The following is a 24606-nucleotide window of genomic DNA, read 5'->3' on the forward strand; positions in this document are numbered from 1 at the left end:
ATTGCGTGCCCCCTAGTCCTGGTATTTTTGGAAAGAGTAAACAATTGATTCACATCTACCTGTTCCACTCCACTTATTATTTTATAAACCTCTATCATATCTCCCCTCAGCAGTCTTTTCTCCAAGCTGAAGAGCCCTAGCCGCTTTATCCTTTCCTCATAGGGAAGTCGTCCCAGTACTTTTATCATTTTCATTGCCCTTCTCTGTACCTTTTCTAATGGTGGTATTACCTGGGTCAAATGCCCAATGATTTGCACCACTCCTACCCTTTTGCTAAGACATGATTATCAATTTTTTTTGTTCAGCTGGATTTCAGATAGAATTTTGTTCACACTTGATTTGTTGGAATTAACTGTTAAGCCAGATCTCTAAAAGAACCTTCTTTCCAAAGAAACTAGGTATCCTTTTCTTCCATATCCCTTAGATTTTGTTCAGATTATCTTTAACAATGATGACCTGTCCAAGACATTCAACATCTGCTTCAATACATCAGAGTATTGGAAGTTTGATACCATTCACAGCTGTTAAATTGACCCTTGTTCTGTATCTTCAAAGTGCTTGTAAGAAAGCTGGGAGAAATTGTGGGTGGGGTTGCGATCAGGTTTTGCAAACTCCTGCAACAGAGCCTATTTCCAAGTAGCATCCCTTGAGTGTGATCAACGTGGCCAGCCACCGGCCTCTGCAAAAACGGCCAGTTAGCAACCCTTGTTAGGGCACCTTTTTTGTGCCCCCTAGACTGTACTATTTGATTACCATATCGGGGAGGAAACTTTAAAAAAAAATTTTAAGCTTGCGTTAGTTCACGTTTGTTAATGGAAGTTTACTCCATAGACTCCCTAACCGTCTTAAGCTGTGTTCTGACCTCACTGTTTCTAACGCTAGCGACCTGCAGACAGTAAAAACAAGCAACACTATAAAGAGCAAGTGGAGTCTGTCTATCGCTCTCTTTCGCGCCACTCTTGGTCACCTTATCTGTTTTCATTTCGTCGGGTTTGGCCAATCACCTTAGGATACTGCCAACTTGCTCCGCCCTGTACCTTCACTGAACCAATGAACTGTTTAGCTTCTCAAGCGTCGCCGGGGCAATCTTCAGAATGAGGCTTGAATCGGGCATGCATGCACTGTGCAGCAGCAGGCAGTGTTAAGTATAGGAGGGTTACCTCTTTGGTTCTGTGCTACTTACTAAATGCTTTGGGCGCTTCGCGCTTGGTTGTTATGCAGCGGAAGAAACGGGGCAGTTTGGATGTTCCCCGGCAGGCTGTGATCAGCAAGTTTTTCCGGCCCGTGGCTGTACCTAGTGCAAAAAGTGGCAGCCCTTCAACTGCTCTAGGTCTGGTTTCTCCCGCGGACAAGGTCAGGGGAATGGAGGGGGTCTGTTGCTGTTCCGGGTACAAACACTATGTGCTCATTGGAGTAAATTTATAACTACCGTATATAAATTCGTTTTATAAAAGTTGCAACCAGTAACACGTTTATTTCTCTTTTGCTTAATCTATGGTGGTTATGATAATTTAAAAGCTGTGAGGTAATATGTTTCAAATAGGGACATTCATTGTTGAATGTATGGTTTTAAATGAAATTATTAAACATTGAACTACTGCCCTCACTTTTCGTTTAATAATCTTTTACAACCTGTATGTGTTTCTTGTTAGAATTATGTATTCCTTGATGAATTTTGTTTGAATTTATTATCATCCTAAACACTTTGTAGCTATCCATCTTAAGTAGAGGAGTGTGGTAGCCGTGTTAGTCCACTGTTAAGGTTATCAATAGAAATCAAACAAAATAAAACATGGAAAAGAAAATAAGATGATACCTTTTTTTATTGGACATAACTTAATACATTTCTTGATTAGCTTTCGAAGGTCGCCCTTCTTCCTCAGATCGGAAATAAGCAAATATGCTAGCTGACAGTGTATATAAGTGAAAACATTCAAGCATTATTGTCAAGCAGACTGTCATAGTAATGCTTGAATGTTTTCACTTATATACACTGTCAGCTAGCACATTTGCTTATTTCCGATCTGAGGAAGAAGGGTGACCTTCGAAAGCTAATCAAGAAATGTATTAAGTTATGTCCAATAAAAAAGGTATCATCTTATTTTCTTTTCCATGTTTTATTTTGTTTGATTTCTATTGATAGCTATCCATCTGAAACCTCCCTCACAATATCTCCAAGGCACCCCCCTCAGTCTGCTGCAGCTACTTTATAGCTTGGGTTACTATACTATTTTCCCACTGGAAAAGAGAGCTTAGTAAATCAAGCTTTTAATATGATATTGCATAAGGCAGAAATCAGTAGCCCTTTTCCATTATGCAATTCTGTGCTGATGACCCCAGCACCCTACCCCTGTGTGCATGTGTCTCTCTCTCCCCCTCCCCTCCCTATCAGCTTGTATGTATCTTGAGTCTGTCTTGGCTCTCAATAGAATTAAGCTGTACAATTTGCAAATGCCAGTGGAAGTTTTACAAGATTTGCACTGGACAGTCTTGTGCTACAAGGTATGTGCCATCTTTCTTCCATGGCAGCATGAAATGCCAGCACCAGGATTCAGATTTCTAGGCATTCAGGTAACCAGTATTGGTTAAACCCTGGTGATAAGTACAACGTTTTTATAGACTTTTTTTTTTTTCTGGAAGAAAGAATAGATTTACGAAATCTGGGTTAGTATCTAGGTAGAAATGTAATGTTTTTATAGACTGTTTTCCAAAGGAAGAAAGGTTTATGAGATCTATCAATGAAAACACTACTACTACTATTTATAATTTCTATAGCGCTACAAGGCATACGAAAAGTGAAAATTGAGTTTGATGGCAAGGAGTTTTTTTGTGACTAGTGATGTGCTCTATGTAAGGCTCACCGGTACAGTTTTGCCTGGTAGCAGTCACTGAAGTCTTTTTCTCCTTCGCCCTTTGGATACTTTCAAGTGGTTAAAATGTGAGTATTATTCAAAATTGTCAATCTTACAAAATATCAGTACATATCGGGGCTCCAAGGATAACCTGACAGGTATTTTTTTTATCCAGTTAAGTTCCAGTGAAAAATCAGAGCAGATGTATTATTAGATTAATCAGGTGTTCTGGCATAGAAACAAATGGCTTTTCAATGATAACTTTCAAGTATATTTATATATTGGAATTTATTAACCCCCTGTATAAATCGTATTAATCGGTGTTTCTGAGCTAGAATCAATAGTATAATTTGGAAATTAATAAAATTTATTCTAGCATAGGAATTGTTTCAGTATCAAAGAAACTTCATACCACCTACAACTGATGAAGTGCAAAAGATTCTCACCTAACAACTAATGAAATATGGTCATAAAGGAAAGTCCGAAGTCAATAATGATACCTAAATAGCTAAATTAATCAATTGGCTGAATAGGAGACCCAAAAAGTAGCAGTGTTATCAATGGATGAGTTGACTGACCAGTAAGCCAACTAGGTAGCTACCCTATCAGGACAGCATTGTAATTGTGTTAAATCAGGATTTGAAAAGGTAGCATAGGAAACTAACAAGATGTCATCTGCAAAAAAATAAAATAATAGCTAGAGGGCTTAGAAAAAATATTGAGAGGTGCAGGAATTGATCCCTGTGGTACACCATAAGAAAGAGAATATTGAGAGGAAATGTTGGAACAGAATTTGACTGAGAATGAACAAATGTGTAAATACTGTATGATAATCAAGAACTAGGCCAGATAGTCAAGAGATTGGTATATCTGTTGAGTATCAATTTATGACTGACCAAGTCAAAAGAAATAGTGAGCGCTATACAGCCCTTACCCAGTACTGCTTGAACCTCACCTAAGGATGTCAATACTGTTTCTGTGTTATGGTTAGTTTTGAGGTGGCTTTGTGCCTGTAAGCTATATGGAAGTTAAGTCAAATTAGAAACAGAGAAAAATGTAGGCAGATAAAGACCATATGGCCTATCCAGTCCAACCCTTCATGCCATCTTTTCTCTCCATCACTCCCTTACAGGTCCTATGTACTTCTCCCAAGCTCTCTTGAATTCAGATACTGTTTTTGTCTCCACCAGTACCACCGGGAGGCCGTTCCACAATTTCACCACCCTTTCCATGAAGAAGTATTTCCTCAGGTTACTTCTGAATCTATCCCCTTTCACCTTCATCCTATGCCCCTCGTTCCAGAGCTTTCTTTCATTTGAAAGAGACTCGCCTTCTGTGCATTTATGCCGCATAGGTATTAAAACATCTGTTTCATATCTCCCCTCTCCTGCTTTTCTTCCAAAGAATACATATTGAGATCTTTAAGTCTGTCCCCATATGCTTTATGGCAAAGACCACTGACCATTTTAGTAGCCGTCCTTTAGACCGACTCCAGCTTGTTTATTCTGCAACTTAAACATTAATGGCGCTCATTTTCAAAGCAGATGGGCCTTTTTGGGGTATTTTGAGGCATCCATCTGCCCAAAATGTCCAAATTGCGATTTTGGAATGGCAGAATTTAGATGTCCTACATTGCAGTGTGCCCAAGTAGCAAGGGTGCATGTTGTGGGTGTTTTTGCGCGGGGCTAGAGAGGGCCCAAAATCAGGATGTCAACAGTGATAATCAAATCTAAAGGGAAGAAATGTCTAAGTCAAGAAAGGACTTCTTTATTTAGACTTGTTTTCAATCATATCCAGGGTACAAAAAGGTGCTCCTATTGAACAGCTGACCGCTGGAGGGATTAAGGCGTGACATCTTAATTCCCCAATGGTTGCTGTTCTCCTCCCTCACCCCTGAAAGGGAAACTAGGTTCCCTGAGAATGTCAGGAGTTATGGGCATTCTGAACACAGCAGCAAGCAGGCCTGAAGGATTGCATAGTGGTCAGTGCTGTGGTCTGTAAACCCAGGGGACCCAGGTTCAAATTCCATTTTTTTAAATCTTTAAATTGTGAGCCCCCTAGAAACAGATATACCTGCTGTACCTAAATATTAAAGACACCTGCATGCCTGAGGGCTCTTGAGGTGGTGCACATTCAGTTATAGTAGATATTTCCTATCTCTGGAGGGCTCACCATTTAAAATAACAGAGTTGCAATGGAGTATGAACCTAGATGCCCTGGATTAAAATCCACTGCACTGCCTACTAAGCTGCCCTTCTGATCTGCAGGGATGTCTTTGTCGCCATATTTGTATAAATGCTGCCAGACAGACGTCCTTGTCCCTGATTTTTTGGAATTCATAATTTGGACGTTTTGGAAAATGACCATTTTGGATGTTCTCACTTATTTTCGAACAGAAAACCCCAATGTTTTTCTTATTCAAGAATGGCTATGAGATGGACTGTTAATTAACAGGACGTTCCAATTCTGACTTGGATATTCTTTTGAAAATGCCCCTCCATGTATAATCACTGGAGGCAGCTTCGCTAAGTGTGGAAGTACAAGAAACTTTGAATTTTGCCCTTAGTTTACGTAAGTACATAAGTAATGCCATACTGGGAAAAGACCAAAGGCCCATCAAGCCCAGCATCCTGTCCCCGACAGCGGCCAATCCGGGTCAAGGGCACCTGGCAGCTTCCCAAACGTACAAACATTCTAAACATGTTATTCCTGAAATTGTGGATTTTTCCCAAGTCTATTTAGTAGCGGTCTCTGGACTTGTCCTTTAGGAAACCGTCCAAACCCTTTTTAAGCTCAGCCAATCTAACCTCCTTCACCACGTTCTCCGGCAATGAATTCCAGAGTTTAATTACGCGTTGGGTGAAGAAAAGTTTTCTCCAATTTGTTTTAAATGTACTACACTGTAGTTTCATCGCATGCCTCCTAGTCCTACTATTTTAGGAAAGCGTGAACAGACACTTCACATCCACTGGTTCCTCTCCACTCATTATTTTATATACCTCTATCATGTCTCTCCTCAGCCGTCTCTTCTCCAAGCTGAAAAGCCATAGCCTCCTTAGTCTTTCTTCATAGGGAAGTCGTCCCATCCCCGCTATCATTTTTGTCACCCTTCGCTGCACCTTTTCCAATTCCACTATATCTTTCTTGAGATGCGGCGACCAGAATTGAACACACTACTCAAGGTGCGGTCGCACCATGGAACGATACAACGGCTTTATAACATCCTCACACCTGTTTTCTATACCTTTCCTAATAATACCCAACATTCTATTCGCTTTCCTAGCCGCAGCAGCACACTGAGCAGAAGGTTTCAGTGTATTATCGATGACGACACCCGGATCCCTTTCTTGGTCCATAACTCCTAACGTGGAACCTTGCATGACGTAGCTATAATTCGGGTTCTTTTTTCCCCACATGCATCACCTTACACTTGCTCACATTAAACGTCATCTGCCATTTAGCCGCCCAGTCTCCCAGTCTCGTAAGGTCCTTCTGTAATTTTTCACAATCCTCTCGTGAATTAACGACTTTGAATAACTTTGTGTCATCAGCAAATTTAATTACCTCACTAGTTACTCCCATCTCTAAATCATTTATAAAAATATTAAAGAGCAGCGTTCCTAGCACTGACCCCTGAGGAACCCCACTAACTACCCTTCTCCATTGTGAATACTGCCCATTTAACCCCACTCTCTGTTTCCTATCCTTCAACCAGTTTTTAATCCACAATAGGACATTACCTCCTATCCCATGACCCTCCAATTTCCTCTGTAGCCTTTCATGAGGCACCTTGTCAAACGCCTTTTGAAAATCCAGATACACAATATCAACTGGCTCCCCTTTGTCCACGTTTGTTTACTCCTTCAAAGAATTGAAGTAAATTGGTCAGGCAAGATTTCCCCACACTAAAGCCATGCTGACTTGGTCTCAGTAATCCATGTCCTCGGATCTGCTCTGTAATTTTGTTTTTAATAATAGCCTCTACCATTTTCCCCGGCACCGATATCAGACTCACCGGTCTATAATTTCCCTTATCTCCCCTGGAACCTTTTTTAGATGCTCAACTCCCAGTGCCTTTAAGAATTTACAAAGTTTGCGTCATGAAACTATGACTCTCTAGCTCAAGCTTGAACTACAGAAATGGGGACTGAGGTGCTTGGAGCCCATCTTAAAACTTGTCTGTCTGGGGTGTGTTTGTTAACAGAGAATGTGTGACTGGGGGACATACAGTATAAATTTCTTATGAGACACTGTGCTACCCCATAGGGCATTCAGAGATACTTTGCACCCTGATACTTCCATCCAAAATATAAATAAAACAATGCCACCCTTAGCCGTGTGTTCTGGTCTTGTTCCTGAATCGTCACCTTTTGGGCACAAGTTTGTGAGCAGGTGTCACTTAGTGGTGCATCATCCCCAGCCATCATTTTGATCATTTGGCTTTGATTTATTCTGTTCTTAAGGTAACTGGGGGAGGGAGTGTTTGAAATGATCTGCATTAATGGTAAAAAAAAAAGACCATTTTAATTGTATGGCTGACAGAGGAGGCTCCTACCCTATCCCATTGACAATCCTTGATGATATTTCCTCTGACTGTTGAAAAACCATGAGTCTGAGATTCTTTACAGGGAAGGAAGATTTGTCATGCTTGGGAACCCTTCTGGGCGTCCCTAATATATGTTGCTCAAAGTAGAATTCTTAATATGTAGTTTGTTCTTAGTGGGCCTTCTGTAGGGAGGGATTGAGGAGGGAAATTTTAGTTGAATTTTATAAAGTCTATGTATAAGGATTGTGATATTGGATTTTTGAATATTTTGGTTAAAGATTCATTGTACATATGTTTTACTATGTTTGGTACAAAGTGTTGCATAATGTTATATGTGTAAGTTGTATATGACAATTAATATATTAAAAAAACCAAACAAACAAAAAAACCTTTTGTGCCCTGTTAGACTGTATCCTGAGGGTTCTAGGTCTATTCCCACACCAGGGAGGACAATTCCCACCCATAACCTAAAAAATACAAAACACACTAGGACAAATAATCTGTCTCCCTTTTGTCTTCCACATCATTTGAGGGGCCAGTTACACCTCACCCCCCACCACAACATAAACTTTTAAACATCCCTTTCCCCTTCCAGACATGCAGTTCATGTGGTGGTGGTGTGGGGGGCAGTGCCCCTACCCACACCCCCCAAAGTAGGTTTCAACCTAATTCATGTTTAATCTGGGATCTAAATGGCATAAAAAAGTAAATAAATAAATATAAAGTGCAGCTCATGTGAGGGGACAATGCCCTTCCCCCCCCCAAAAAAAAAAAAACTAGGTTTCACACTAATTCAGCCCCTCAAAATGACACACTGATTACGATTTATAACAAATTACTGCTCTACCTATGAAAAGTTATTCTGTTATTATACGTCCTCTGTGTACATCTGTATGCTGCTGTTACCTCTTTGTTTCAGATGCCGTAAAAATAAAAGGGCACCACCAGGACTTATAGGACCTGATATAAGCTACAGGCTGGGGGTGGGGTGGGGAGTCCTTAGTGGGAATTGTCCTAGGCGGGTATTGTCTCGGGGGGGGGGGGGGGGGATTGTTGGGTGGGAACTGTCCAGTGAGAACTCGCCTGATCCTATCCTGAGTAATTCTTGCTGACCCATTTTGCAAACTTCTAAGTGATCCATATTTTTTCATTATTCCCATCAAATTGGGTACTATATATTGATCAAATTTTCCACAGATGGTGCTGTACATGAGCTTTGAGACTGCTTTTTCAAATCTGATTCCTTGTTTAGAAAGTTTGTGGCTTAAGTCTGGTTTAGTATAAACCAAAGAATTTAAGGTTGTGTTTGCACGTAACCGAGGTTAACAGCCAAAAGAAACGCACATTAAGTGCAAAGGCTCAGCGGTAACTGTTGGTGGTGTGTCAGCATTCTCCCAACAGTTTCACACAACAGACAGGGTCTTTAACTTGCGCTGATGCACCTAATACTACATATTAAGGTGGCATTAGGCAAGTCACTACTAATCACTTCTATAGTGCTACTAGACGCACGCAGCGCTGTACACATTATATGCAGGTACTTCTCTGTCCCTAGAGGGCTCATAAGGAGCTGCAGTGGGAATCGAACCCAGGTTGCCAGGATCAAAGCCCACTGCACTAACCGTTAGGCTGCTACACAGACTCCCCATCAGTGTTAAATGCACATTTAGCGGTGAGCATGTGCTACCTACCACACATTGACTGCACTGTGCAGTCCATGCCCAATCTCTGTTCATCATCTGCCCAGTCCCTATCCCTGTCCCTGTTCCATCCCATGCTAAGCTGTTAGCGCTGCATATTTAATGCACTGCCTGTTTTAGTACATGCTAGGCGTTAGCATGTGCTGTTGCTACTATGTAGCATGCACTAAAACTCAAACTGCTTAGTAAACATTCCCCTAAGTTTTAAGTTGTAATTTAATAGAATTAGATGGCTAAACAGGCAGACGCAGTAACACCATTTATCCTGGTTAAATGTGATAGGCATATTTTATTAACAAAATGCAAACCATTTTGTGTTAGACTTTTTCAGTGCTCCTGGATTTTGAGGATTATGTACTTTTTTCTTGGTTCTCTTGCCTCTTTTAGGCATCTGAATATGACAGAAAAAATCAACAAACATTTGAAAACAGTGATCCATCTCGAAAAAGGCCACATTCGGGTCAGGAAAATGAAGGGGAAGGGAGGAAGATGGCTAAGATGGGGAGCTCAGGTAAGTTCAGGTTTGAGGTGCTGATATTGTGTTTAAAAATGTGCCCTGGGCTAGGGATAGGCAAATAGATTTGCAATTTATCAAAGAGCATAAAATGATGACTGAGTTCAAGGTTAACTGTGCTGAAGTGATGATATTGGTTCGTAGTAATTATGAAGAGGGCTTATAATTTTAGGTATTAATATATCAGATCAAAATAATTAACTCCTATCTCCCCTTACCAAGTTTCAGTGTGGTGTACAGTAATTAATAAAGGTAGTAAAATACAAAATGTTTACAATCCAGTATATAAAAGTAAAAAATAAAAAGCTAGAAACAAATTAATTGGTAGTGTTTCTAGGAAACAAACATTTTAACCTTTTTCCTAAGTGCTAGTGTCATGGGTACAAGACAGTGAGCCCTTGGACTGCAGCCAGAGCTGCGGCAGACAAGTCGCCCGAGCTGGCACAAGGCAGCAGTCAAGGCAAGGTGAACCAAGGTAGGAACTGAATCAAGGCTGCAACCTTGGCAGGAACTGAAGCTAGACAGGAACTGAAGCTGGACTGGAACTTGGACTGGAACTGAGGTTAGGCAGGAACCTAGGTAGGAACTGAAGCAAGTCTGGAACCGTGGCAAGGATAAGACTAGGCCAGACAGAACTAGACAGGACAAGGCAGATGGGACAAGAGAGACATGACTAAAGATAACAGGGCAAGAACTGGATCTGGACAAGGTAAGGCAAGTCTGGAACCAAATCTAGACGAGCCAAGGAAGGCAAAGGCAGCAGGCCTAGAACTGAACCCAGACAGGACAAAAGGCAAGGAAACAAGGCTAGAACTGGGTCTAGGTAGGGCAGTGCAAGAACTGGATCCGGACACAACAAAGCACAACAAAGGCAAGGCAAAGCAGACATGATAGGACTGGAGCTGAGCAGGAATTTGGAGACAAGGCAGGGCTGGAACTTGGCAGGAACTTCAAGGAATGGTAGGAACTCGTCAGGACAAGACACACAAGGCTGGAAGAAGACCTCGTTAGCAAGGCCCAAGCAGAACTGTTGTGAAGGCCCGCAAGGAGGTCCTGGGCTTCCCTTAAAAGCGCCCAGGCCTGTGATGTCACTTCTGATGCACCCCTCAGAATTTCCGCTGCTAGCCCTATAAACAGCGGGCTGTGGCGCACGCGCACCCTAGGAGAGTGTCGCGCAACAGTAGAGAGAGAGGATGCTGTCCAATAGAGCACCGCTGGAGCAGTTAGTCCGTTGGGGGGGGGGGGGGGGGGGGGCAGGAGTTGCAGCAGAGCCGTTACAGATAATTTCTCTTTGTTTTAATACATAAAGGAAAAGAGTTCCATTGATGATTTCTGAGTGGCACAAATGTACATATTTTTTTTTCCATCAGGAAAGGCATCCAACAATAGTACCTGTGGTATAAAAACACCAAATAACACTAAAATAAAATAAAAAAACCCTAATTAGCTGGAAAATAAACACCTAAACTTAGAATTCATAAACACTTAAGAAATCCTAATTGTAATTTATCAGAAGCAACATTAAATGTTAATAAAGGATAGCTATGCAACTGCTGCTTAGGTGGGTAGCCCCAGTGTTCAGCCAAGTGCTTTTGCTTACCTAGCTGAACATTAGCTTAAAAATTTTAAACAAGTTTGCTGCTGAATGGGCTTCCTCTCCAGTTGTGTACTGTGCCTGCCTCATGTTTATATTTTGCCACAGGAGCAGTCTCTACTGCTAAGGTGTCTGCTGTCTTCAGTACACTCAGGAAAAGGATACTGGGCAGCCTAGGTACAAGATGCATAGAACCACAAACTGAAGAGGGCAGTTCAGTTTAAAAAAAACCAAAAAACAGGACTCCTGTCAGAAAGTGCTTGAGCTGCATACTTAGGCAGCAGTAAAGTTGTTCTTCAAACAGCTGTTTTCTTTTTTTAAGCCAAATGGTATTACTGGTTATAAATTACCTTTTTACTTTAGGTAATTTATTCCTTGTTAATCCACAGGGAACAAGCCATAGGATACATAAGATCATGAAATAAATAGTAAAACCATCAAAACAACTAATGTATAGTGTCTTTTGGAGGCTCTACACAGGTGGCTAGGCCTGAACTGTTTAAGCCTCTCCTATGGTAAAGATTTTTTGTTAAGAGGGTGAGTAGCTTACAGGTAAGAGAAATGAGCTGAGAACTAGGAAAACCAAAGTTAAAATCCCACTCATGTTGCTCTTGACCTTGAGCAAGTCATTTAATTTCTCATTACCTCAAGTAATCAGTTTGTCAGGCTTTGGAGCAGGAATACTAGTAACAATAAACCATCTTAGGCATTATCTGGAAAGGCTTGTTAGAAGTCCAGAATTATTTTTTGTAAAGTGGCTGCATTTAGCCATTCAAAAATAGGCAATACAGCCAGGTAGGGACTGGTGAATTTTCAACCAGTCTGGTCAGCTAGGCTGTGGCTAAAAATCAGCCCAAAGATATAGCATTTAATCATTGAACAATTATGAATGTTTTATTTATCTGAGAATTGTAGATTGAGAAGAATATAAACTTAAATTCTGCTGACTTAATTTCATAAAGCTGGTGACGTTTTACGAATATCAGTTGTTGGTGCAACAAAGTGTTTTGTTTTGCTGTTAATTTCTGATAACTGCTACTGATTTACAGTAGATAGCTTATTGTTGACCTTAAGTTGTGTTAGGGGCTGATCAGGCAAGAGTGTTTAAATGCATATTTTGCTGTTTTATAGAATACTGATGAAAGCCTTATTCCATTATATTTTCCGAGGAGGGGTTTTTCAGTGAAGAATACGTTTATTTGGAACACTGACTTTTACAAATACTCCACTAGAACTGACCTTTGATTTTGGCTTTAGTGGAGTTGCCCTCATGTGCTTAAGCACTGCAGCCCAAGTCTACAGACTTCTTCCTGAAAATTAATCCAGTTCAGTATTGCTCTTGTAAATGTTTTAATTGGATGCTTATATCATTAAATGTTCTTTTTTTTTTCCCCTGGTCTTTATAACCATTGAAGATGAGCCGAAGAAATGTTCCAGGCCCAAAATATCTTCTGAGACCTTGGACAAACTGAAAGGCTTCTCTATGGATCCAGAGTCTGCAAGCAGCCATGTCCGCGATGAGACTTTTCAAGGTGGGAGAACCGAAGGTCTTGAAGAAAAGATGGCATCTTCAAAATCGGTCCTATGTGGGAAGATTTTGGGTTCTTCTCAGGATGTGGGTTCACCACAGACAGGACAAAAGGTACATACAGCTACAAAGCATGGCAGCTAGAGGGCAATCAGGTGATTAATTTTTCTGGGGCTGGGAATGAAATCTTCTGCATCACCTCAACCAAATAACTGGCCAGTTCTGAGATTGGTTTAGAAAGCTAAATTTGAAGTGTGTGTTAACCACAAAGCACAGATTTAATACCTCCCAATACAAAAAACTGAAATCCTATGTATATGATATAAACGCTAGTAAATATCACCTTTTGGTAGTCTTCAGAATAACTCTCACTTGCCACATCCATTTTGTCTTCCTACTGCTGTTCTGATGCTTGCTTTCACATTTCCATCACTGCCCCCTCCACCTCCCCACGATGCCTGTACTTCTGTGTTCTGGTGAGAATATGAGCCATGAGAACAATGTGGTAGTATGAGTGCTATGTGCCTCAAACTCTGGGAATGGTTCTACCTCTTTCGGCGTAATCTCCACAAGATGTCAACAAACAGAAAAGAACGGAGATGGACTGGGGTAGGTGTTAATTCCACAGGAGTTGCCTCAGTAGTCAATGCTTTTATTAATTGACAAAACACGGCTGTGTTTCAGCATGTGCCTGCGACAGGGGTCCTAGCAGAAATAAATTAACAAACAAATACACCATAGACCTGATCTAACGCAGTAAGTGGGGTCCAACGTGAGCCTTTTAACAATACACCTCCTCTCTTGTATCCAGTAAACAATGTTTCTGTTTTTTCATTCACTTGATAGAATGTTGTTATGGCTTTTTTGTAACTGTTATTCCATAGCATCTGTCTGGACCAGCCTAGAAATGACTGATGGATTGTGCACACCTACCAGCTGATGGAGACTGAGAACTCTGATTCTTGCATAAGCCTATAATACCCTTGCCCCAGCCTCAGTTTGAATCGGTATTCTCAGTCTCCAGCAGGCGATAGATGTGGTGAGCCCTTCAGGTTAAGTATTTCCTCTTTCTTTTTTTTGTTAGTTCACTTTTTCTTCCCTGTTACTTGCAAAGGAAAAAAAAGTAGCACAAGCAAATTGTCTCCTTAATTTTCTCCTCCTTCTGGCTGATTATCTGTGCTCTGTCAGGGTCCTTGTTGCTGGCAGAGGCTGAGACCCATGGGGGTTTTCTCTGGTGCCTAGGGGGTGATACACTCGGACAGCCGAGTCCCTCCCCCCTTTTACCCCTGGTAGTCAATTGAGGTCCCTTGGGGAATTTATCTGGCTTGAGTTTTGAACTGTGGGCCTCAACCCCTTTGCGGAAAGAGTGTTTGAGTGCTGAGGGGAGACAGCCACATTTCTTGGGAAAAAAACAAAAACAACTCCCCCTCAAGCAAAAAACAAGCTGAGAGCAGCTTTGTGAAACAGAGACAAGGAAACTTGTTCCAATTTATGTTTAGTTTGTTGCTCTGTCAGCTGAAAATGGCTGTCTCTCCACTGAATCTGGGCATGCAGTTGGGCTGCTTCTCAGATATGAGTGAAAAATTGAAAAGATATGCTGTTTGTCAGCAGTGTGGTGTCACTGCTACTGGCATCTGAAAATTTTGTACAGCATTGGTATCTGCAAGGACTTCAGAAAAGACGGACTCGACACACTCAGGTGGTGTCAGTGAGTCTGAAGCTGTGTGTAGAGCCGAGTCCCAGCAGGCCAGCGAGTCCCATTTTGGCAGGAACCGCCATAATTTTCGAGTCTGTCAACAGCAATACAGTGGCCCCTGTGCGTTATGCCTCAATCTTCGTGTCCTTCATCAGCTTCAGCGACGGTACAGGGGGAATTCCTGAGGGAGGTTTTCCTCTGGAGTTCATGTTGCCTATGTATAAGACTTTCTCTTGAAACAGTTAGCTTCTCTGTCGGAAGTAACCCCTGGGCTCTCCTGGAAGTCGCCTTCTTCCTTCTCCAGTTGTCCTCGTGTTCTTTGGGATGATGATGATGAGGTTCCTGTAGACTTTTTAGAATCTGATCATTTTTTTGGATGGTGAGGAGGAAGGACCCTGGGAGGAAAGTGACCTGGAGGGGGTTGCAGAGCCTTTCTCTCCTCAGACTAACCCCTTGATGGTCCGTGTCTTCCACAAGGAGAATTTGCAGGAGCTTATCTCTTTGGTCTCATCCACTCCTAACTTTGAGGAGCTGCTGGTGGCTGCGGTCAGCGAACAGTGGATCCTTTGGTGAAGGGGATCGGTAAGTTGGGTAATTCTTTTTTTTCCATGCATCAAGACATCAGAGAGAGAATTCAAGCCTAGTAAGAGGTTCTGGATGTTCCATTTCATTTGGCCAGATCCATGGCCAAACTTTATCCTCTCCCAGACTAGGATGAGGCTTTTCTGATATTGGAGATTACCAAAGAGACTATGGTGCCAGTTGATGGGGAGTACAGCTTTAAAAGACCCTCAGAATAGTAGAATGGAGAATCTAATCTGTTGAAGCATTTTTTTTTATATTTCTGCCTTTGCGATTCGGGATCCCGTTTATGGGGGCTTGGTTGCCAGGGCATACTTTCGGTGGTCAGAGCATGTTCTTGACAGTGCTTCAGATGACTTGTCCTTGATTGATTGGGAGGTCTCTCAGCTTGAAATGGGGTTTGCTTTTGTGGCTGATGTGGCTAAATCTGTGGTTCTCAGTGTGGCAGTCTGGCATTCTCTGGCTTCGTGGTTGGTCTGCGGATGTGGCTTCCAAGTCTAATCTCAGTAAATTTCCCTTTAGAGGGGCCTTGTTGTTTGGTGAAGAGCTAGACAAGTTGGTCAAGAGTATGGGGGAGTCCAAAGTGCCTTGCCTCCTAGAAGATCGTGCTAGATCGGGGGGTCGTGGGTTCTTGGCTGGTAGGGGCCGTGCATGTGATTTTAGGCATTTCCAGGCTGGGAGGTTGGCTGGTAGTCGGAGATCCCATTTTTTTCTAGCTCTCTAAGCCCTTTCGTGGGGCCTGTCGCGGAGGCAGAGAGGTTGGTCCAGCATCTCAGTCCCAAGATCGAATTTCGCAATGAAGGTGTCAGAGCCCATCCTTTAATTCCTGTAGGAGCTTAGTTGCAAGGCTTTTATTGGAGGTGGGCCCAAATAACCTTTGACTAGTGGGTTCTCAAGATTATTCACTATGGGTATGCCTTAAGAGTTCACTTGAACCCTCCCAGATGGCTTTCTGGAGTGTTCTGTCATTCCTGCATGAAGGCAGGAGCGGTCAGGGATATCCTTGCAAGGCTTCTCTCTCTGCGGGTGGTCTGTCCAGTTCCTCAAGAATAGAGAGACATGGGTCGTTATTCCATCTGTTTTGTAGTACCAGTGAAAGAAGGCACTTTTCAGCCCATTTTAGATCTCAAGAGCATGAATCGGGCTTTAAAGGTCTCCACTTTTCACATGGAAACTCTTTGATCCATCATTGTTGTGGTTCATTCAGCGGAATGTTTGACCATGTTGGACTAGACCAAGGCCTATCTTCACATTCCAATCTGACGGCAGCACCAGAGATTCCTTCGTTTTGTGGTGTTGGGAAACCATTATCAATTCAGTGCCATTCCTTTTGGTCTAGTGACTGCTTCTTGGACTGTTACCAAGGTGATGGGTGTGATCCCGGTGGCTTTGCGCAAGGAGGGGTTCCTGGTGCATTCCTATCAGATGATTGGTTTCTCAGAGCAAAATCATATCAGGAGAGCCATCTGGTCATGGCCAGAGTTGATCAATTCTGGAATCTCTCAGTTGAGTGGTGAATTTCCTCAATAGTCGCTTGGAACCGACTCAGGCTCTGGAGACTTGTTCAGCGTTTTTCTAGGCTGTGTGTTTTTTCCTCTGGTCTAGATTCACAAGCTGCAAGGTCAGATTTGTGACCTCCTCCTTTGCTGACCGGTTCTCCAGGCCAGGGATTACTTTCAGGTTCTAAGATCCATAGCAGTGGCCATAGAGGTGGTGCCATGAGTCTAAGCTTGTATGCGAATGGTGCAATGGTCTCTTCTCTCTTGGTGGTGCCTTTATAAGGGTTCTTTGGAGGACTGGTTACCTCTCAGAGCAGTGGCGTGCACAAATCTCAACTGGTGGCTCCTTACTCCCAATCTCTCCAAAGGTGTTCAGTTGGATCCTACTCAATGGCTGATGGTGACGACAGATACCACCCTCATGGACTGGGGAGCCCACTGTTTGGGGCAGTTGGTGCAGGAACTCTGGTACCAGGAGTAAACCAGGAGGAAAAGTCTTCTATCAATCTGTTGGAGACCAGGGCGATACGATCGGCGCTTCAAGCGTTTCACAGTCTGATCATGGGCAAAGTGGTGTGAGTTCTCTCCGACAATGCTACGGCAGTGGCATACGTTAATCGCCAGCTGGCAGAGAAGATGGCGCTTCTCATGAGTTGGACAGAATGTCATCTCTTGGATCTCTCTGTAGCTCATGTGGCTGGGACGCAGAATGTACTGGCTGATTCTTAGTCAGATTTTGTATCCAGAGGAGCCAGTTTGAAAGCATATGACAGTATAGTTCATCGGTGGGACGTCCTGGTAATGGATCTGATGGCGACGCAGCACAGTGCCAAGATGGCATGGTTCTTCAGTCAGAGAAAGGATTGCTGTTCATAGGGTATTGATGCCCTTCAGTTTTGATCGGGGGGGGGGGGGTCTGATTTATGTGTTTCCTCTGTGGCCTCTGTTGGGTTTTGAAATGCACAAAAGACTGGTGGTGCTAGTGGCTCCAGATTGGCTGAGAAGACCGTTGTATGCCGATCTGATGTGGCTGGTTGTAGGCTCGTTGGTGAGACTGCAAGATTCGGTGGATCTGCTGAGGTAAGGGATGATTTTTCCATGCCAGATCTGACTCAGTTTTGTCTTATGGCTTGGCTCTTGAAAGGGCTCTGCTAAGAAAGAGGTTATTCTGCAAAAGCTATTGCCACAATGTTGTGTTTTTGCTATACTTCTGCTTCTCTCACTTATGTGCGGGGTTTGGAGAGTTTTTGAGGCCTGGCGTGCAGATCATAACGTAGAGGCTTTCCATGCTTCGATTGCACAGATTCTGGATTTTTTTGCAGTATGGTTTCTATAAGGGTTTGACCCTTGCATCTCTGAAGGTTCAGATTGTGGACTTGACTCTTTATTGGGGCCAGGTCAAGAGCAGGCCCTTGGTGAGTCATCCCAACATGATCAGGTTTCTCCTTTTCCTTCTTGGAATTTCAATCTGGTCCTCTCTACGTTGATTCATCCTCCTTTTGAACTGCTGTCTTTCTCCTCTCTCAAGGATTTGACTCTGAAATCTGTATTCTTGGCCCTGATATCTTTGGCTTGGCGTGCATTGGAACTGCAGGCTCTGTCATGCAGAGCGTCCTTCTTGGAATTTTTAAGGGAGATAGTAGTAGTTTTTTGGCCTGTTCTTCTTTTCTTATTAAGGTCTTGTCTTTTTATTTGAACCAGGCCGTAGTATTACCCACTTTGGGTTCTTCTTCGGGCTCGAATTAGCATCATCATCTGTGAAAGCTAGATGTGTGGAGAGTTTTGCAGGAGTATTTGCAAGGACTTTCGGTGGTTGGACCATCTTTTTGTTCTGATTGGTGGCTGTCACAAAGGTTTGGCTGCTTCTAAAGCTACTGTTGCGCGGTGGATTAAGGAGACAATTGGTTCTACCCATCTTATTTCAGGCAGGGTGGTTTTGGAGGGCATTTGGGCTCATTCCACAAGGGAGGTGGCCTCTTCTTGGGCTGAGTGGTCCCTAGTTCCACCTTTAGATATTTGTAAGGTGGCAATGTGGTCTTCTCTCCATACCTTTGTTTGTTGTAACAGGTTGTATGTTCAAGCGCATCCGGTAAATTTTTGGTAAATGCGTTCTTACTATGGGGCTTTGTGGGTCACACCTTTAAATAAATAAACTGCTTGGATACTTCCCATTAGTCATATTTGGGCCGTTCCAGAGGGATGCTAAGGAAGGAGAAATAATATCCTACCTGCTAATTTTCTTTCCTTTAGTCCCTCTGGACTGGCCCATACCCCACTCTGTGCAGATCTTTTCCTGGGTAGTTATTTTTCGGTGTGTTTGACTTTGCAGAGAGATAGCTGGTTCATGTTTTCTGTATTCTCTAGTTCTGTTGGTACTAAAATATATTTTAAAAGCACTATTGATTACACAGAGCATACTTCTCCCAGAGATAAGCCTTTCATGCTGGGGCAACGGAGTCACAAAGCTGTAGGAAATGTGGAAGGGTAGATGCTATGTTTTATCATGGTATATGGAACTGTAGGTTGAGCCTTTCGTTCTGGAGGTTGGTTGCTCGATATCTAGGAGGGGTGCTAGGGGAAAGGATTATATTAACTTTTGAGAGAGCCATACTCAGCGCACCGGGCCAGTGGCCCATCGGATCAAAGGGTGAAAAACGTTTTTTGGGTAAGGCCTGCATATTGGGTAGAAAATGCATCTTGCTTTATTGGACTCAGGATCACCCACCTTCCTTTTCGGCATTGGAGGAATAAACTTCATGAGCTGATGTCCTGGGAGTCTAGAGGAGCAGGTGGGTCTCTGGGGAGGCAGCGGCGGTTCTTAGCAGTATGGGGGGCATATTTAAGTAAAATCTCGCCTTGGGCACTTATCCAAATTTTGAATCGGCTCCCGTGGGGTAGATAGCCATCATAACGGTTCCATTGAGCAGTGCTCTGGGGAGGGGGGAGGTAAGGGGAAGTAATAATTTGGGGGTAAGGCAATTGGGATTGGGAGGTGGTGGGGAGGAGGGAAGGAGTATAACGGTTGGGGTTTAAGCATAGAGTTTTTAATAAATTAGAAGAATTGCCCTTTGAGTTAAGTTCCAGTTATAGGGCTGGGGACAGTTGTTTAAGAGGGAGTTGGGGTAATTAGGAAAGGGGACAGCTTTGATGCTCCAAAGTTTGCTAATAGCAGGAGCTTGCCGTCACAAGTGAAGGTAACTGATGGGATACATGGTGCAGTAAAGTTGTTCATTAGTTAAGATTGACTGCACTGGTATGCTGTATTGGTTAGAGCATGTAAGGGGGTTGAGGGAGGAGGAGAGAATGGTAAGGTGAGTAATACCAGAACGCTGGATGAACGATAATTATTGTTTTTAAAGTCGATTTTCATGGAAGATAGAAATGGGGGGTACCTTTCTGGAAGAATCAGATATTTTTGCTGTATTGCCTAACTAAATATTTGGAGGCAAAAATGAAAGGGAACTATTTCGTTGGTGAGAGTATGACTTTGCTGATAGTAGGCTGTTAGAATCTTTCAAAGTATTGTCTAGTGAACAGGATACTGACTAGTCTGGTTGATTCATCATAAAAGACTATGTTAAAAAGGTACGAATGAAAGCATCAGTGGAATAAAATGTGTATTAGGAATGAAGTGCACTACATAGGCAACAGGTAATTAACCTATTGTTATAGAGCACTTGTTTAACGGTTTCAAACGCCTAGTAGGGGGAGAGAATAGAGTTATAATGTTAAAAATTTCCTGGAAACAGATCGCAGCATGGGCTCTCCCATATGAAGGGACATATGCTTCTCTTAAAGTGGAGGATTTGATATTATATGTATTTGCAACTGTTTTCAATAAAAAACGTTTGAAATTAAAAGCACTGTTGATTGATGGCTGTGTAACTGTTGGGGGACCTATTGTGAGCACAGATGCAGGTTTTTTTCTCTTTATTACACTCTTTCTTTGGTAGGGAGATACTGATTCAAACTGAGGCTGGCCCAAGGGTATTAAAGGCTCACGTAAGAATCAGAGTTCTCAGTCTCCACCTACTGGTAGGTGTGCACATCCCATCAGTCATTTCTGGGCTGGTCCAGAGGGACTAAAGAAAAGAAAATTAACACGCAAGATCTAATTTCTCATTTATTTTCCTATTCTGTTTGTAGGAAGTAGGCCATTTTGGACTTTGCAAGCTCATGGCGCCAAGCAAAGTGCAGGACAACCCAACAGATTCTTCAGATACAAAAGTTTCCAATAGAAGAACCAAAAGCATTTACACGCCACTAGAAGTTCAAGTCATGGACATCAAGGAGCAGCATAAAGACACCATTTTGTGTGTTGAATGTGGATACAAGTACAGATTCTTTGGAGAGGATGCAGAGGTACCTATGTTTGCAAGGCTGTCATTTGCCTGACTTCCTCACAAGTGTTTCTCTTTTTCTAACTCGTTAATAAATAGGTCAGTTTACTTCCATTTAATCCTTTTTGACTTATTAAGCAAGCAGTCTGTGACTGATGAAAGAAAGGTTCTGTGAATTGCTAGCAGGGCCAGCCCAAGGGTGTCAAGACGCCCAAGGTGAGCCTGCACTCGCCTCACCTGTAGTCCAGCATCTCTCCTTCCCCATCGTCGCATATCTCCAGCGTTTCCCCTCTCTAGGTGTCAAGCATCTTCTTCCTATTCCCTCTGCCACCACTGCTTCCATATCATCATGCTGATCAATCCATAGACTGGTGGGTTGTGTCCATCTACCAGCAGGTGGAGATAGAGAGCAAACTTTTGCCTCCCTATATGTGGTCATGTGCTGCCGGAAACTCCTCAGTATGTTCTCTATCTCAGCAGGTGGTGGTCACACACAGCAGCAGCTCTGGCTAGGCCTCCAAGCCTAATTTTTAGGTTTTGTTGAGTGCCTGGGGTTGAGGGCTCTTCTTGAGCAAGTGCAAACCTGGTGGCGCCAGGTCCCTCCTTTTCTCCCCCCTCCCGCTGGCTCCGTTAAAAAAAAAAAAAATTTTTGAACGTCCTTAAAGGCGTTTATTTCGACGTTTATTTAAACGTTTATTGCAGCTACTCACTGGGACACCAGGTCGTTACAGCTCGGAGCGGAAAGCAGGTAATTTTTACCTTTTTATAGCGGGCAGGGGGTTCCCCGATTGATCTCCACGTGGCCTATGGCGTCAGAGGGCGAGGGCGCAAAGAGTCGCTCCCCGGATCGCTTGGGCGCTTCCAGAGGGGATGTGGGGGTCTTAAAGTCTGATTCGCCCTTGTTGGGTGACAGTTTTGTGACCGATGAGTGTCCCGGTCCTTCCTCCGGTGTGGCGGTTTTTCCCGCCATAAACGCCCATCCCCCGCTGCTCGCCTCCGCCATCTTGGCCGGCCACACGGCTCGGACGGCTTCTTCTTGGGCCGCCCTTGAGGTGGGAGACATTATTGCCATGAACGCCCTTAATTTGGGCGACGGCACAAAAGCGGCTAAAGTTAAGCGCCGTTCTTCCCGCGCGGCTCCTTCGCGGAGTGTCTCGCCGGACGCCATCTTGGATGCGCAGCATGTCTCTCCCCCGCTCTTGCGAGCGCCGGTTGAGGGTGCGTCTAGGGCTGTAGCCCAGGCTGCAGAAGTGCACAGTCTGGGGGGTTTCTCCCCCGAGTTTGTTTTGCTGCTGCATCAGGCCTTCCTTATGCAAAACGCTGCCCCTGCTCCCTCGTCTGGTAAAGAGGTTGAGGCCCCCGGAGGTAAACGCCCTCGGGTTGATTCCCAGGCCTTGGAGGACTTTGTCTCCTCCGATGTAGATGAGGGCAGCGTATCTGAGTTCTCCCAACGGTCCTTTGCGGATTCCTTGGAGGAGACGGATCCCCGCTCGGATGGAGCGGATGACCCCTCTGCAGCGCGGCTCTTTAGCTCAGAGGATTTGCCCAACCTGTTAGTGCAGGCCATGGGCATTTTGAAGATTTCCTCTCCGGAGGACGTCTCTCCCTCAGCCCCTGTTGGCTCTGCCATTATGCTGGGGACGAAGCGCCCGCCTAGAACCTTCCACGTGCATGATGCCATGCACACCTTAATTTCGGCTCAATGGGATGTCCCGGAAGCGAGCCTTAAAGTGGCTAGGGCTATGTCCCGCCTCTATCCTTTGCCTGAAAGTGAACGTGAGGCCTATCTGTGGCCTACCGTGGATTCTTTAATCACTGCGGTGACTAAGAAAACGGCGTTGCCGGTGGAAGGTGGCACGGCCCTAAAGGACGCCCAAGACAGAAGATTGGAGGCGGCCTTAAGGTCGTCCTTTGAGGCGGCTGCTTTAAGTTTGCAGGCCTCAGTTTGCGGCTCCTATGTGGCCAGGGCGTGCCTGACTATGGTGCAGCGGGCTTCCCCCTCGGATCATTCCTTGAGGGCTGATTGGCCGGCCCTGGAATCGGGCTTAGCCTATTTGGCAGACTTGCTGTATGATGTCTTGAGGGCCTCAGCTAAAGGCATGGCTCAGACAATCTCTGCGCGGCGGTGGCTTTGGCTGAAGCATTGGTCTGCTGACCACGCCTCTAAATCCCGCCTGGCTAGATTGCCTTTTAAAGGCAAGCTGCTCTTTGGGGTCGAGCTGGACAAAATCGTGACCGATCTCGGCACGTCTAAGGGCAAGAAGTTACCAGAGGTCAGGGCTCGGGCTACTACTCGCCCCGGTACCTCCAGAGGACGGTTTCAGGAAGCCCGTCGGTACCGCCCGGGCAGGTCGGGCTCCTCTGCCCCCTCTTCCTTCAAGAGGAACTTCTCCCCCAAGCAGCATTCCTTTCACAGAGACCGCCGTCCCGGAGGTGCTCCCTCCGGTCCTCCCCCAGGGTCTCGTACCCAATGACGGGGCCTTGGTCCACGCCCCAGTGCAGATTGGAGGGCGGCTGTCCTCGTTTCTGGGCGAGTGGACCACAATAACTTCAGACGCTTGGGTGCTGGAAGTCATCAGAGACGGCTACAAGCTAGAGTTCTGCCGACCCTTAAGAGACGGGTTTGTACTCTCTCCCTGCAAGTCTCCGGTCAAAGCTGTGGCAGTGCAGCAGACCTTGGACAATCTGATCCGCCTGGGTGCGGTCGTTCCGGTGCCAGAAAATCAGCTTGGCAAGGGGCGTTACTCCATTTACTTTGTGGTACCAAAGAAAGGAGGTTCTGTACGGCCTATCCTCGACCTCAAAGGGGTCAATCGGGCCTTGAAAGTTCGGCACTTTCGCATGGAGACTCTCCGCTCTGTTATAGCGGCAGTGAAGGCAGGGGAGTACCTGGCATCCTTGGACATCAAGGAAGCGTACTTGCATATTCCCATCTGGCCTCCTCATCAACGCTTTCTGCGTTTTGCAGTCCTGGGCCGACACTTCCAGTTCAGAGCCCTCCCGTTCGGGTTGGCTACTGCTCCGCGGACCTTCTCCAAAGTAATGGTGGTCATCGCGGCCTTCCTGAGGAAGGAAGGAGTACAAGTCCATCCTTATCTGGATGACTGGTTGATCCGAGCCCCCTCTTATGCAGAGTGCGGCAAAGCTGTGAACCGGGTGGTTGCTCTTTTGAGCTCCCTGGGGTGGATCATCAACTGGGAGAAAAGCCAGCTGCGCCCAACTCAGTCCCTGGAGTATCTGGGAGTTCGATTCGACACCCAAGTGGGCAGAGTGTTCCTGCCAGACAATCGGATTGTCAAGCTTCAGGCTCAGGTGGACCAGTTCCTAGTAGCCTCTCCTCTTCGGGCTTGGGACTATGTGCAGCTGTTGGGCTCTATGACGGCCACGATGGAAGTAGTGCCCTGGGCCAGGGCTCATATGAGACCGCTACAACACTCTCTGCTGCAGCGCTGGACTCCGATGTCGGAGGATTATGCTGTGCGCCTTCCCTTGGACCCAGCAGTGCGCAAGGCGCTGAGCTGGTGGACGCAGACAGGCAAGTTGTCTGCAGGAATGCCTCTGGTGACCCCGGAGTGGATTGTCGTCACGACGGACGCCTCTTTGTCGGGCTGGGGAGCCCACTGCTTGGGAAGGACAGCGCAGGGGCTCTGGTCTCCTGCAGAGGCAAAGTGGTCTATCAACCTCCTGGAACTCAGAGCCATTCGGTTGGCGCTTTTTGAGTTCATCCCGGTACTGGCGTTGAAGCCAGTACGGGT

The 24606-nt window shown here is 44.7% G+C and overlaps 1 protein-coding gene across 1 annotated transcript in view; it reads left to right on the forward strand.

Moving 5' to 3' along the window:
- Positions 1–1093: 1093 nt before the first annotated feature.
- MSH3 (mutS homolog 3) overlaps positions 1094–24606 on the forward strand; it is a 484945-nt gene continuing 461432 nt past the window's right edge. Inside the window, exons 1-4 of the mRNA XM_030193332.1 lie at positions 1094–1353; positions 9486–9609; positions 12622–12848; positions 20658–20873. Coding sequence (XP_030049192.1) covers positions 1117–1353; positions 9486–9609; positions 12622–12848; positions 20658–20873 — 804 coding nt within the window. The 5' untranslated portion in view covers positions 1094–1116. The remainder of the gene's footprint in view (positions 1354–9485; positions 9610–12621; positions 12849–20657; positions 20874–24606) is intronic.

This window comes from Microcaecilia unicolor, chromosome 2, assembly GCF_901765095.1.
Source record: "Microcaecilia unicolor chromosome 2, aMicUni1.1, whole genome shotgun sequence".
Lineage (NCBI taxonomy): Eukaryota > Metazoa > Chordata > Amphibia > Gymnophiona > Siphonopidae > Microcaecilia > Microcaecilia unicolor.